Source organism: Mytilus trossulus, chromosome 3, assembly GCF_036588685.1.
Source record: "Mytilus trossulus isolate FHL-02 chromosome 3, PNRI_Mtr1.1.1.hap1, whole genome shotgun sequence".
NCBI classification, from domain to species: domain Eukaryota; kingdom Metazoa; phylum Mollusca; class Bivalvia; order Mytilida; family Mytilidae; genus Mytilus; species Mytilus trossulus.
This window is the reverse complement of record NC_086375.1, coordinates 54168930-54185236: the sequence shown is the minus strand read 5'-3', so window position 1 is coordinate 54185236 and position 16307 is coordinate 54168930. Positions and strand designations below refer to the sequence as shown.

Below are 16307 nucleotides of genomic sequence, written 5' to 3'. Positions count from 1 at the left end.
ATCAAAACTGTTTCCTTGCAACAGACAACCTATGGATCCTAACAGAGATGGTTCATATGTATTCAGTATCGTCATTCAACCTGACTGAGGCTGCGTATTTGTACATTTCAAACTAGCAAACAATGAACAATATCTTAACTTGTATGTATACATATATATGGACTTATATTTGTTTGTATGTTTGGCAATGATGTATGTGCTGGATTGTTTCACTGAAATTTTTAAAGATGACATATTCTTAAACAACCTGTTTACAACTACGTATATGCAGAACGTGATACATGATATTGCTATGAATATATTTTCAACAGTTTATTTCTCGTTCGTTTTAACAATTATCTTAACCTGGCAGTAAAAATAATGGAATTATAATTCTATTTGTATTGAAGCAATTTGTGTTTTATTATTAAAATAAATGAAACATAATATATCATATTTTCTTTGACTAAAAATATCTGTTCATATATGTAAATGTTGCTATTTCAGGATGATCTGAAATACTGACAAATAAATATTAACAAATTTCCTCTGACAACAAAATTACTAAAAATTGCACAGACACCAAAATCAGAAAAAAAATGTATATTCGTTTGATCATCAAAAAATCTAACTGGTCACATTTTCATAGTTTGCGTTTTTGAATCTGCATCGCAAATCTCATTGCATCACTGCACAGTATGAATGCTATCGGGATACCAACTAAAACAATTCCAAAATATCCAATCGAAACTGACGACTTTCGATCATCTGGTGCGGATATTTTTGTGTTGATATATGCTGATGTCTTCGTCTTATCGATGGTAAGATTTTGTTTAAGTTCATCTAAGTAATCATTCAGATATATTTTCAATTCAGCAATTGACATATTCATATTTGCAAGAAAGTTCCACTTAGAACTGACTGATGCACACGGGCACGTACATTGCATCTGATTAGAAATACTAGGATTCTTAAAATTTGAAGAAGAAGATACCGTTTCGACTGCTGTTGTAGAAACTGACAAGCCTGACTTTGTATTGTGCGTAGATATAGTTTCTTCTATTGAAGTAGACACTGGCAGTTCAGCTACTTTTGTACTAATTTCAGTTGACTGTACAAATGTAGTTGTGTGTGACGTTTTTTCACTTCCTATTGAAACCGTTGTTGTTTTATCGTCATCTATACTGGTCATATCATTCACGGCACTAGTAGTGGATAGCCTTTCAACTTTGTATGGAGCCATGAATGTTGTGTGTTCTACTGTAGATGTAGATACTTCTGTTGTAGGTTGTACTGTAGATGTAGATACTTCTGTTGTAGGTTGTACTGAAGATCTAGATACTCTTGTTGTTGGTTTTACTGTAGATGTTGACACTTCTGTTGTAGGTTGTTCTTGAGATGTAGGCATTTTTGTTGCGGGTTCTAGAACAGGAAGAACTATGGGCAAAGATTCGCCTTCTGCAATTGTAAGGAAATTTCAAATACATACTTAATAACAATCTTCAGGTGATACAATTTGAAACAAAAATGATGTTTAATTCCCGTTTGTCTGATGCATTTTGGTTGAACACTTTTGCTCAACTTTGTCCAACGTTCTTCTTCGTGGAACGGGGCATAGTTCTTAAAATATAAACTCTACTAGTGCACCGAGTGTGATGAAATATTTCAACACTCGTGACAGTTAAACCTAAGAGCATGGCTTCCCTAGGGATTTAGATGGTCAAAATATAAATGGCCAAAGTGTAGATATATCGTATGGCATAAGATTCGTTTGGCGAATATGCTGCTCGTTCGAATTTTAAACATTATGTTGGGTAACATTATCTTGTTAAAGTATTAATCTAACATCTTTTAATTTCAGCAAGTCAACGCTTATATTTGAATGTATTTTAATTATTTGGCAACAAAAAATGTGTTCTTTCTATTGACGTTACTTGAAAGGTCCGTAATGCAAAATAGCAAATTCAAGGAAATTGACGCCTTACTTGAGATTTGTCTAACGAAAAGCATCGAATGAACCACACGTTGATTATCTATGGAATAATAATTAGATCTCAAATATAGAAAATGTTCAACGAGTGATCGAACAACACATTAATCAACTAATGCGCGTAGTTCATGAGTTAATTATTATTCAAAACACATCAAACGAATGGACAACAACTGTCATATTCCTTTCTTGGTATAGGTATTATCTTTATCATTAAAACAACAAACAAACAGCACATTAGCAAAAATGAAAGGCTAAAACACAAAATATATTATAGAACAATAACACAATGACAGGATGTATGTCATATGTAACCAAGAAACACAAAAAGGCATACACAAACAAACCGTCAGTACCGAGAATAAATACTAAAAGACCATAGTGTATTATTTATGAAATTGATAAGTAATATTTACCAACAAGGTCTCGGAACCTTCCGATGATCTTTTTTAGAAAAAAAAACGAGATGTTCTCTGAAATACCCCTTGTTCATCATCTTTGTGTTCAAACGATTCACAAATTTTATGTAGTTGTTGCATGCTCTTGAAAACCAAATAAGTTGGAACACGGGTGTAACAGGAAGGAACACCTGAGGTCACCCCTAAATTTTAGTGGCGTTGTCAGTTTATTTTCGATTGATGAGTTTGACTGTCCCTCTGGTATCTTTCGTTCCTCTTTTAAAAGATATCATTCTGACAGGTATGTGAATTGTATGTGATTATAATACATATTTCATTACAAATAGTATAATATGTGTATCACGTTGGAGTTAATAGGCACTAGCTGTCAAATTTATATTCTCCGTTTTGACTCAAAATTTCATATATGATTTATAACATGTTAAAACATTGATTCAGATTATAAAAGTATAAAATGAACAATTTACAAGACATAGGCTTGATAATATGTTTCATCGTTTGTGTATATTTAAATCTAGACGCCATCTTAATAATTATCGAGTTAATCTCCGAATACTGCCGATGGTAATATATTCGATATAATTTAAACAGAAATAAATATTAAAATAAATATCTAACTTATGCACTTGGATTTATTTAATTAAGAAATAATTCAGTCGTGTCATGCTCTATGCTCATTTTAACATGGGTAGGCATTGTATTTGTCGATATTTTACACTGAGCGTTAGCGAGGTTTAAAATGTGGTCAAATATAACGCCTATCCATGTTAAAATGAGCATAGAGCATGACACGAAGGAATTATTTCGATTCTAATAGGACAAATACAGTACTTTTATAGGTCGAAGCGTACGAAAATACCGTAAAAATGTTTGGCTTTTCCCTCCCCGAGGAGTCTGTGCATTACATTTCATATTTGATAAGTTTAAAAACTACGAGCATGGTAAATATATGTTGTTTTATAAAAAATATATAATAAAAGTTTATGCTAGCTGCTTAAATGTATAGATTTAAAAGGATAACGATGGAAATAACGTTAATATACACAGTAAGGTCGTTCGCATGTGTCAAACATATTTTTTATTCTCATTAGAACACGGCTTTGTTTACAAAGCGTAATAAGGACGGCATATTAAAATTCCATATTATAGCTTGACAATATATTGTAAACATCGTTTTTACCTATATAACAATGAGTTTTTGAAAATTGCATCACTAAAAAAATTATTGACCTTTGTTTCACTTTCAATGTCGATATTGTTTTGATTTTAACTATTGATCACGAACAATTCCTGTGTTATCTTTCTCTTACTAAAGGGTTTAATTGAAGAATGTAGTCGAACTATTTACTTTCAAGCGAAAATGCATCATCGATTTTTAGTTTAGCTTATTTTGACCAAATTTATAAATACTGGCTGCTGAAATCGAATTATTATTTCACTATTTCACTTTAGTTAGTGATTAAATAAAACAAATCATAATTGGATTTTTTATATCTCATAACTAGAACCCTCTTTAAATCTCATCAGTAATCGTTGAAAATCTATTTCATTCGCAGTTTGCAGATATAATTGACTCGTGACTGTTCATTAACACAGCACAATCACAGAGGAGATATATGCCCTCTCCCGTGACATATATCACTGCTTAGTTGAAATATTCTTACTTATAATCAGTATAGGTAACATAAGATTTTGTATTGTTAAACATATTGCCAATAAACTTTTCTTTTTTATTATCATTCGAGATATTCACTAGCAACGTATACCACAGTCCATCCTGCTTAAATTTTTGCAAAAGGTAGTTATGTGTAGAACAAGTTCCCAGTAGATATCTTGAACCAGATAAAGTATGAAAATTACAGTTTCATGCAACCTTAGTATTAATTTTTACTTACGAATATTATAAACAGCCATTCGATTATTTCGTCCACATACATCAGTCACGGTAACTGGACATGAAAATCCACATTCCAAACCAGAAACTTTTGTTGTAAATTGAATATCATTTCCACAGTAGCACTCAAATCTACCCTAAAACAGAACATTACTCTTAGTGTTGTCTTGTCAATTTTTAATGTTTATTCTATTCATCTTATCATAACTTTTGAATAAAGGGGCGTACAAAAATACACGTTATCCATTTGTTAGATAATTTTCTTATCAAGTAATTTGTTTCCAAACTAATTTATACGAAACATTTTAAACACACATAAACTGTATGTTTTGATGTGGAGTAGATCACTTCTCATTTTTAAACACGTTATTAAAAAAACTTTAACTTAACCAATTTTTACTGCACTCGATGCTCAATACTAAAATCAATGTCTCTGAGCTCAGTCCGAAATATTTGAAAATCCAAAACCATATTTACGACAACAAATTATAAAGATAATTTTTTTTTTTTAGATAAAGCATATTGTATTATTGAAATGTTTGTAATGCATATTTGAAAAAAATACCTATATGGTCAAAATACTCATATGGTCCGGCCCGTTAATAACCATACGAGTATATACTTATATGTTCGGACCATGATTATAAACTTATTGTATTGACCATGCGCATATGGTCAAAATCCTGATAGGTCCGGAACATATTTATATTATTTTACTCGTCAAGATATTCCTAATAGGTAACACTCATTGAATATCAATTTTAAATTATAACATATTCTGATGTTGATATTATAAAAATGGAAAGTTCATATTTAGGCAGTCATCGACATCTCTCTTGACCTCAAACTAAGTCATCGTAAACAATTATTGGTGTAAGTCATGAACCATTATCATATCTGCTATCCTTAAATATAAGTTTTTTAAGATACTAAATTTATGCATTGTATATTATACTCATTTTGTGTATGTGACAGTACATGTAAGGTTTCAGGATAAAATAGCACATTTTCATTCACCTTAGGAGGCGCGTTCTGCCCTGCAGAAAAAATACTTACCGACGCGTCAAGTTTTGATGCTGCGTAATTGTAATTTACATTCCTGCAAAATTCCAAGCAGGACACTGTCGTAGGTTTATCACTAGTCTTCTTTTGAAAAGCTGCCATACCATTGTTATTATCTACCCAAAAACACCCATAAACTACGAAGCCTTTTTAATAAATAAAGAAAAACAAAACATATCGTTAATAGATAATGTCACAAGTTTGGATCAGATTTGCATACAACTATTAAGTAATATTTTATCTATCATGCTATCAAGTACTTAACAGTTGCATTTATAGATTAAATCTGTTTTTCATGGGAAAAATCGGCAATCTCTATGGTACCGTAATACAGATATCAAACTTATATCAAATCTTTTATTTACTCATTACAAAAACCGTCCTGTTCACTTACAAATACAACTACATTGGTTGTTTTACTATGTTGTATTATTTTATTCTGAAAAACATATAAAAATCTTTGACGTCCAATTTTGTATGCAATTTGTCATATATAATTTGGCTAGCTATGTGAATTCATGTCCACGTCTCAGTAAAAGATATATTTCTCATTTGTTTTGAAACCTTTCAAAAATTGTCTGTTAAATTTTCTAATCATAAAGAAATCAAGGTTTCAGGTCTCTCAGATAAAATTAATTAGATGAATTTGGCTATTCTAAGGTCCTTTTTGTCGTATAGATCTTGAAATATTTCGGTGTTCGGTGCTGATTTTTTATGAGCCTGCAATCTGAGGTAAAAGAGGGACGAAAGATACCAAAGGGACAGTCAAACTCATAAATCCAAAACAAACTGACAACGCCATGGCTAAAAATGAAAAAGACAAACAGAAAAACAATAGTACACATGACACAACATAGAAAACTAAAGAATAAACAACACGAACCCCACCAAAAACTAGGTGTGATCTCAGGTGCTCCGGAAGGGTAAGCAGATCCTGCTCCACATGCGGCACCCGTCGTGTCGCTTATGTGATTACAAATCCAGTAAATAGTCTAATTCGGTAAGTCAAATTCATGAAAGGGAAGGGGATTGTAGTTACGACGTAAGGAACATATCCGATATCATTTGTGAAACGGTTATTCCATAACGGTCAACCAACTCGTGATGGCGTCCGTAAAATTTACGAAGGGATGATTTCAACTTCACCATTTGGAACTCTTGATTTAATAGCTTCCTTGTGAGCAGTAACCCTCTATCAAGAAAATCATGATAGGAAATGCAAGCACGAGAATATCGTATCAATTGAGAGATATATACCCCGTATGCAGGTGCTGCTGGAATGTTGCTACTTAGAAATGGAAAGTTCACGATTGGAAAGCTGAAATCATCTCTTTTGTCGTAAAGTTTTGTCTTAAACTGACCCTCATTGTCAATTTCTAGATGTAAGTCAAGATATGAAGCTGACTTAACTGTATCTGTAGTATCCTTTATCTCCAATTCGATGGGATAGATGCGTTCCACATAGTCATCAAATTTTGAATTGTTTAGTTAAAGAACGTCATCTATATAGCGGAAAGTAGAGTTAAAGGATATTGCTAACTTCTTATCGTTCTTCCTAAGAAGTTCCTGCATGAAGTCAGCCTCATAATAATAAAGAAACAAGTCAGCAAGTAGAGGGGCACAGTTTGTTCCCATTGGGATGCCGACAGTCTGTTGAAAAACACGTCCTCCGAACGTAACAAATATATTGTCAATCAAGAAATCAAGCATCTTGATAATATCGGTTTCAGAGAATTTTTGGTTTGAATCAGAGTGATTCTTTACAAAGTAGGATTTATCCCTCCCTAAGACAAGATACTTGTATCTACGTTGGCCATTCTTTTTTATGAAGCAAAGTAATACCAACTCTTTTACTTGCTTAGTTTCATTCTTATTATTCGGTCAGCTGATATACATAAATCAACAAATCATAAGCATTACACGACATCACTTATCGTTGATTTACATTCATTATAAATAGAAGTTCATTCCCCCCCCCAAAAAAAAACAGAGAAAGAAGTTATGATGTTTCTATCATTGTTTGGTATGTTAAAAGTAATATTAAGTTTTCTGTTGAATTGCTTTACATTTTGTTATGTTGTGGGTCTTTTTTCATATAGTTTATTTTACTGCATAAATTTTGCACAATGTTTAAGACTGATTACAGCTACGTCACTTGGTCTATAGTGAATAGTTGTCGCAAACTTCAAAAATTATTTATTACAATTGTTGGAAATTATGACATCAAAAATGAAACAAAATCATGGATTGTAGTTATGATCCAGTAACATAACTTTACCGAGTAAGTTTGTATTACATAGATCGATCATGAGAGTCAGTAGTTTAGAGGGACAGACAACTTTCGTGAGCCATTCCGATATAATGTTTTAATTACCAATAAGTAACAACATCTATAACTGTCTATAATCTTTAAGACAATGTTACAGTGTGTAAGAAAAAAAAAGAAAGGCTTGAATTAAAAGCTTTGTTTGGAGTCGTATCGATGTATTGATAATACTTTACAAACATTCGATTGTTAGAAAAAAAGACAACAGTAGTTTACCGCTGTTCCATAGTCATAAATCGATTGAGGGCATACAAAACAGTTTCGATCCTATGATGATTTATTACGAAAATTTGCATACAAGCTTTTTGTCACCTAACCAATTCTGATATGTAATAAAAAAAATATACCTTTAATTGCTACTTTAGGAGATAAAAAGGGGATGAAATTGTAAAAAAATCTTTTTTTATTACATTTCCATTCTTTGGATAGCTACACTTAGATTATTTTTTTCAACAGATAGACACACGCCTATTTTGTAGAAACAATATTCATACACACTATACTGCGTTCAACGCTTTCATATCCCAACGAAGAGCTAAAATCTCGATTTTGACTGGTTATACTATGGGTTCTTTAAAAAAAAAATTAGGATAGATATTTTGTTGATTTTATACCTATCAACCTCAAAAAAGAGTAAAGTAAAAAGTAATTAAAAACATGTCTTGTAACCATTACCACATCATCATTATCATATGAGTAAAAAAACTGTTGGTAATAGGCAACCGTCAAGATAAAAGTACAAACAAGAAAACATTCTTATATATGTCCACGCAAGATATTCTAAAAATATATTGGTATCGAATGTTGACTAAATACGACCAAACTCGCGAGACAGGGAATTACGAACTTACTCCTTATGTTCTATTATAAGGACTAAAACTTTAATTCCGCGTTACTGACAAGCACGTACACGTGAACTCAAATAAAAAAGAAACACCTTTAGACTGTCAAAGCTATTATTCTTTTTTCATTGATTAATTTTACTTTTAAGTGTTAATTAAATAGCAAAACTAATTTAATCGATGATTGCAAGACTGTTATAATTACTATAATCGACCAAGAGTTTGTGTTCCTTTTCTTATTTGTATACTTTAACTGTTTAATAAATATCAAACGTCAGTTGTCTTTGCCGTCTTGTTAAAGGGGCACTAGCTGTCAAATTCATGGTCACCAATTTGATTCAAATTCTCATATTTGATTAATAACAATGTAAAACATTTATCCAATCTATCAAACGTTTAAAATAAACAGTTTACAGAGCATGGGGTAGATGATATGTAGGTTCGTTTCGTGTGTATTTAAATCCAGATGCCATCTAATTAACTATCGATTTGACCTCAGATGACCATATAAGCGATGTAAACACAAATAAAGATATGAATAGGTTAAACCAGCACGTGCAATTGGATTTTTATAGGTTTGTTTGATTTGAATTTATAGATTAAAAATATAAGTTTCTCATTGTTTTTAACCGTATAAAAATGGTTTATGTGGATCGAATTAGTAATCAAATGATTTACCGTAGTTTCACTTTCATTGTTGACATTTTTTTCTTTAAATAACCAGTTCACGTACAATGCATGCGTTGTCAGTCTCTAGCTAGGGTTAAATTGAAGTTCACATGAATACCGGTAAGAATGATGATGACGTATTCACTTGCAAGTGAATCAGTCAAAAATTATGTATAATCGCTTATTTCAACAAAATTAAAGCAAATTGATTGCTAAAAGCAAATTATTATTTCATTATTCCAATTTAATTAATGATTAATCTAAAAAAAATCATACTTTATTTTTTTATATATATCGTAGCTAGTGCTCCTTTAACACATCTTTCTATTGACTAACATTTTCATATTTAATTATATAGCAATTGAACATATAACTCTTATTCAGTGTTTCATATTTCCTACATCAAAAAACTTCAGTAAACACAACATATAATTAATTTTTTTCAATAAAAAAAAAATTAAAAAAATAAATAATTCAGGTTAAAGCGAATTGATTGTTGTTTTTATGCATGACACGACATTTGTACATATTTACATTAACCGGTAGAATTTAACATTTCTGAACATCATCAGTATAACCTGATTTGGTAGAATAAAAATTTGATAATGGGTCATTATTCTTTGTATATGTCTATTAATAATATAATAAAAATTACCAAGAGAGGGACACATTTTTAAAAATACACCAGACAGTAAAAAAAAGTATTTCATTAACGCCATATGTTTTTTTTTGCGTCAAAAGTTATCAAATGTACCAGGATTATAATTTAATACGCCAGACGCGCGTTTAGTCTACATAAGACTCACCAGTGACGCTCAGATCAAAATAGTTATAAAGTCCAACAAGAACAAAGTTGAAAGGCAATTGAGGACCCGAAATTCCAAAAAAATGTGCCAAATGAAGCTAAGGTAATCTATTTCTCAGAAAAGAAATTCCTTAGTTTTTTTGTAAAATTCAAAGTTTTGTAAACAGGAAATTTATAAAAATGACCAGATAATTGATATTTATCTCAACACCGAAGTGGGCTATGATACCCTCGGGGACGAAACGTTCACCAGCAGTGGCATCGATCCAGTGGTAAAAACGTTATGAAAGGTAACAGGATTATAATTGGATACATCAGACGCGCGTTTCGTCTACATCATTGTTAGGCCGGCGTCACACATTGCCGTATAGACCGGGGTGCACCAGACGTACAGAGAAAATCGACAATGTCTGTATACGTTAGTTTCACGCCAGAGAAACGGTAAGCAATCGTCATAAGCGCGATGCATAAGTTTCAAGTACGTCAAAATGCAAAGGTAAACGCTTGGCGAACGCTGTAACTCCAGGAAATTTTTACGCAGCTTCATCCAGTTCAAGCGTTTGTCAAGCGTATACCTGTACGCTACATGTACGTAATACAGCCGCTACAAGTGCGTTGTAAACGCTTCAGGTAAGTTTCAGATACATTAAGGGCACGTTGTATACGCTTCAAGCTCGTTCGACTTTAATTAAAACATATTCGGGTGTGTTTGTGACAAACACCCCATAAATTAACCCTCCCACACACGCCGAAAGAACGGATTATCGTCCCAGATACGACCGAGACGCATCTTAATTACGTTCAAGAGACCTTCTTCCTTCGTAGCGTGCATTCCATCTACGTTAGACAAACGTCAGACAAATACTTATATTCGTCACTTTAACGTCCGATAAACGCTTAGCTACGCTTTTCGTACGCCCAATTTACGCTTAAAGCTCGTTGTGCAGACGGAAAAGATATGATTGCCAGATTGAATGCATTCAAAATGTCAGCTTATTAAAAGCGTACATGATTTTTCACCATGCCCGGCGTACGTCGGAGCTATTTATACGCTGATGTGTGACGCCGGTAGACTCATCAGTGACGCTCAGATCAAAATTGTAATAAAGCCAAACAAGTACACAATTGAAGAGCATTGAGTACCCAAAATTAATACTACTTCCAGTCAATATACAGATGAAATATGACCCAAACGTTTTGATATGGTGTATAACGAATACAATGCTCGTATAAAAAATGTTGTAGAAATAAAACATATGCAAGCAAGTGATTTATACTTAAAATTCAATCAAAGAAAAGAAACTTCTGTTTTTGTTATGACCACACTTTTAGGAGTTGTAGTAGGATAGATATAATTTGAAAGTTGAGTGAACATTCTCAGTTCAGACCAGCATCAAGTATAATCTCAGATTTAAAAAAAAGACAAATCAGTGTTTCATGCTTTAAATTCCATTAGGTTTTATAATGAATGTTGAATGTGATCTATGATAAAAACGGTGTTTTTGTCATCATAAGTTAGCCTTGATAATCACAAAAATAAATGGTTTGTTCAGTGGAAGTGTGGAAATGAATTATCTGACTTGCAATGTATTAAAAGAAATTAAATCAGCATGTCTTATCAATAGTATGAATAGGCACCAGACTTTTTATAAATTCATCTCCCCCCCCCAAAAAAAATAGAAAAAATCCGGAAACACTTCATAATTTTTTAATAATGAAAGTTTAAATATAATCAAATATACTTGAAATGTCTGAAAATTGGTTTCATTTAACTTGAGGTATATTGTCTCAGTTTTATTTTATCAGGGCCGTAACGCACATTGAGGCAAATGCCTCCTGTAGGAAATTTCAAAACCAAACGATTGTCTCCATATCAAATTGTGTTCACGCCGAGTGCCTTGTAAGAAGCAAGTTATGTTTTTCCTCAGACGTAGCCCTGACTTTTTCGGGATCAACGTTTCTTATTTATTTGTCGGTTGTTCATTGACTGCCCTTCTTTGTTCTGTTAGTGCTACATTCCATTTGTAATCTAGTAATGTTGTTATGAACTTGATCATGAGTTCAAAAAAAAACAGAAGACACAGACTTAACTATAGGAATTCCATTTTTGCTTTATCATACACATGACATTTGTCTTTTGATAACGTTGTCCCTAGAAACGTAAGTCTTACACTGAATTTATACATTTTGCTTTGAGACCAAAAATATTGTCAAAAAATTATTAAAACAAAACTTGCCTTTTCAGATTAAGAAAAGGTCTTCGGAACACCGAGAAATCATGATTTTGCATCATTTGTTCAATAGCTTCTAGGGTCTTCAGTGACTCCAAAACCCTTCATTTTTTTTAGCTCGCTCCGCTAGCGAATTTTTTTTCTTCAATACTTTCAAAAGATGCTAGTTTCAACCAAACTTTAATCCTATGTATTTATACTTATGCAATACATGTATATGCAGTTGGGAAGATATAAAAGATTCATTTCTGCAGAGGATCATGGCTAATTCTGATTAAATGGTACATAATGTCTTGACTATACACAAGTCATTTAAAAATTGTATGTTTTCGAATATCATAAATATAGTGGTGAAAATAAATAACCAGCCCCTTGCTTTAATATAAATGAAAATGCTGCTTCAATAGTGCAGAAAATGAATAATCTGTCCATTTTAATCATATAGTAATGGACATGTGTTCTTATTCTTGTGATTTTTTTTTTTGCAACAATAAAACAGTATAAAATAAACCTAATGGTTACATAATAGTATTGTATTTGACTTACTGCTGGTTGAAGAGAATTACAGTGTTCATCGATAACATTTAAAGGTGTTTGAAAGGTTTGAAAGGTCATTCAGACACACAAAATTGGTTCCTTTGTGTATTAGCTGGACAAAACGGCATTTTCATTTCTGTTCTCTAATGAACAATGGCCATTACATTTTTTATATATGATTTATCATCAGGTTTGCACTCACATAGGCATCATGAGATGTGCCTCATATGGATCACATGAGATTAGCCCCGGTTTTTGATATGGTTCGTGTTGCACAGTCTTTAATTTTCTATGTTGTGTTGTGTGTACTGTTGTTTGTTTCTTGGTCTTTTTTTTTTAGCCATTGCGTGATTCATTTTCGCTTTGTGAGTTTAAATGTCCTTTAGGTATATGCCTCCTCTCCATTACACGATCAACATGCAAAATCGATATCATTACATAAACATACAACAGGATTATCTTACTTATATCCACTTTGTTTTACAGCAAATTACATTATTTGTGCATATTTATATTGGTATCATGAAAAATTATTTTTGATATTTTTGTTTTTGGGCTTATGCTGTTCATAAAATTAAGAATAGAATAGCAACTGAAAACTTATCAACTTAATAAGATTTGATAAATATACAGGGAATGAATTATATCCACTGTAAACCAAAAAGGGATAAGGCAGATCATTTATTTGTTTTTGATTCAGTTTAATTAATAAAGCAAAGAATCTTTTTTTTATTGATAGTCCCCTATTGATAATTGATATAGATTATTAAGGGATATTTTTTAATAATTCTTAAAATTAATTTGAATTGACAAGGACGTTATTACATTTTAAACATAGCGTAAACATGTTTTCAAAGCTTATCAAACAAACTTAAAAACCAAATTAGACATTAACTTGAAGTATTACATTTGTAAGTACCAGAAGGAAGAAGAAAATTGGATCATTAATCTGACTTTCAAACATCGAACATTGAAAAGTATTGAAAGAACCAATCTCAATTCAAATAATTGCGATTTCAAGTTTTGTTTGAAACACAAAATACCAGTTAAGGTCACGCGTGTTGATCTGAATGTAACAAACGAATCGTATCGAAAATAGTAGACTAGACAGCGTGTAACATATTACTGAAAATCATACAAAATTGTTTTTTATTTTCAAAATTATCAAGTTGAATAAATAAATAAATTCTAAAAAATATATCAAACTTACCTTCAACATAATATGTATGAAATCCTGATAGAAATTCATATGTTAGATAAGTTAGAATAAATGTCTGCATCATTTGTGTTAAGCTGTATTTCGAAAAGTGTTCTTTTCAAACATGATTGACGATTTGTTTTGAACGCTCACTGCAGATTGGTATTGCTTTCTTTTATGAAAACGCTCCACTGAATGTGAATCATGAATATGAAATTTGTATTTAACTAGCAATAAGATTTAGTTTCATACTTTACGATATTTCTTTTACCTGAAATATTGATTAGTTTACTGCTCTGTTTAATTGCAGCATACATTTATATATATTACTTTTAAATAAGTATTTTCCCCCTATATTACCGTTGTAATTTATCAAAACATTCTCAATTTTTAACTCGGTATTTAATTAGGTAGTTGATCAAAAATTTTGATTTCGATTCGGTATTTTTGAAGTACAATGTACTCGACTGAGTAGTTTTCGCCATGTGGCATTGATATTTACCAGCTCAGTTGTATAGTGTGTCAGGGTCTAGTAGAGTGATATTTCTTGACACGAATTATTTACCTTTTGACCTTTAAAGGTCGTACTTTTACAAAAAAAAATGTAAACAAATATACTGTATATTAACAATATCATCATAAATGTCCTGCTGTTGAATATTCGTCATCTCGTAGAATACTTCGCAGACATTTTTCCCGTATGCAATAACCTTAACTACCAGGCCTCTCATTAAAACTTTGGCCATATCTCATATGCCGAAATACAACTATCATGTGTCAATGTGTTTATGGACAGACAACTGTCAATTCATATAATTTTGCATTGATTTAAGAAGTAGGCCTCACAATAAACATGTGCGCTAAGATTTAACTTAATGTGACCACAATTTTATTTGGGATAAGGTAAACTACCCAACTAAAAAAACCGTTACCTGAGAATGGAATAATTTCGAACTATCAAATGTCTATGTCATGTACTCTAAATTTCAAGTTTATCCGACCGAACTTCATTGAAGATAACCCAAATCACATTTTTTCAACGAATACAGAGCGACATAAGAGACAGACGAACGCACTCCGGTAACAAAAATTAAAAAAAAACAGTCGATAATTATTAGGATTGATCACATTTATCTAAAGATTATTGATTTGTTGACATTGCTGCTGAACTTCAAAACTTTACATGTAATAAACGTTCTTTGTATTTAATCCTATAAGAAACATTTGAAATTGAAAACATAAATTATCTCATGCAGTAAAAATGAGTACAGTTGATATTATTTGTAACATTGGGTAAATTGGTAAATACAGCGATATTTTCAATTCAGTCTTTTCCTACGTATTGCCCTCTTCTTTAAGGATGTATTCTTCTGACTTTTCAGTCTCGTTCAGTCTCGTTGAAATCTCGTTCTTAAATTATTTCCAAAACATATGATAGAAGTGGAAAATATCAATGAATTTTAAAAATATTATAATCAAACATAACTCTGTGAAAAAATTGTGTATTTACCATGAACGGTTTTTGAATAATCCAGTTTTCAAATTTTACGACCATTCAAGTCAGTATTTTTAGTCAAAATTTTGAGAAAATGGGTGAGGGATACAAAAAATGATTTTACAAGAATAATATACATCCCATCTCATTTTGGTCTTTTCAAATTTCTTAGATATGTATTTTTTCAATCATTTATAACAAAAAAGTTGAATTAATATGCATTTTGTTCTTTAAAATGAGAAAAATCATAAAAATACAAAATTGGCAGTATGGTAAATTTTACACAAAAAAGCATCAAAATATGATAAAACTTTCTTATATTAACACCTACCTATAGTTTTTGTAAGTTAAATTTATTCAGATTGGTCCACTTCATCTTTATGGAAAGTATGAAAAAAAGTTTAATTGTGGAACTGTGATTTTTTTCGCGATGATAGCCCAAAAATAGGTAAAAATCAATGAAAAGTGAGAAAATCATCAAAATTGGGCATTTTCAAAGGGCCGTAGCAAAAAAAGAAGCACACCACCATATGATTTTTTCTTCACCAATTGTTTTGTTACAGTCTTATAAACCTAAAAATCAGGTTAAGAAAAAAAGTTTAATTCTAGAAATTTTTGGCTCCTCAGAGGTGTACATCCTTAACTGGGAACGGGAGGACAAGGGCGGCGACTTTGCGTTCTTTGATAGCTTTTTGCATTTGTAAAAGATTTAAAGATTTATGAAACAATGAATGTCATTGCAAAGTAACACATATAGGGAAAATGGTACTATTTATTCTGCCATAGACGACAATGCTAACATTTTCTAAATTTACCAGTTTTTATAATAAAAACCTAGATAAAACAGTTATGTGTGGTGT

The 16307-nt window shown here is 31.5% G+C and overlaps 1 protein-coding gene across 1 annotated transcript; it reads right to left on the bottom strand.

Moving 5' to 3' along the window:
- Positions 1–454: 454 nt before the first annotated feature.
- LOC134709548 (uncharacterized) lies at positions 455–14419 on the bottom strand. The gene is made up of 4 exons (XM_063569708.1): positions 13965–14419; positions 5339–5490; positions 4284–4419; positions 455–1437 (listed from the first exon to the last, which is right to left on the bottom strand). The coding sequence occupies exons 1-4, from the start codon at positions 14035–14037 to the stop codon at positions 623–625; spliced, it is 1176 nt and encodes a 391-aa protein (XP_063425778.1). The 5' UTR covers positions 14038–14419; the 3' UTR covers positions 455–622.
- Between the last annotated feature and the right edge of the window lie 1888 nt (positions 14420–16307).

Excerpts from the sequence above, each read along its gene's own strand:
- LOC134709548 (XM_063569708.1), bottom strand. The coding sequence starts at position 14,037 with ATGATGCAGACATTTATTCTAACTTATCTAACATATGAATTTCTATCA. Across the intron at positions 5,491-13,964 it reads TCATACATATTATGTTGAAG|GCTTCGTAGTTTATGGGTGT; the intron begins GTAAGTTTGATA and ends TTTATTAAAAAG. Across the intron at positions 1,438-4,283 it reads AATGGCTGTTTATAATATTC|AAGGCGAATCTTTGCCCATA; the intron begins GTAAGTAAAAAT and ends TTACAATTGCAG.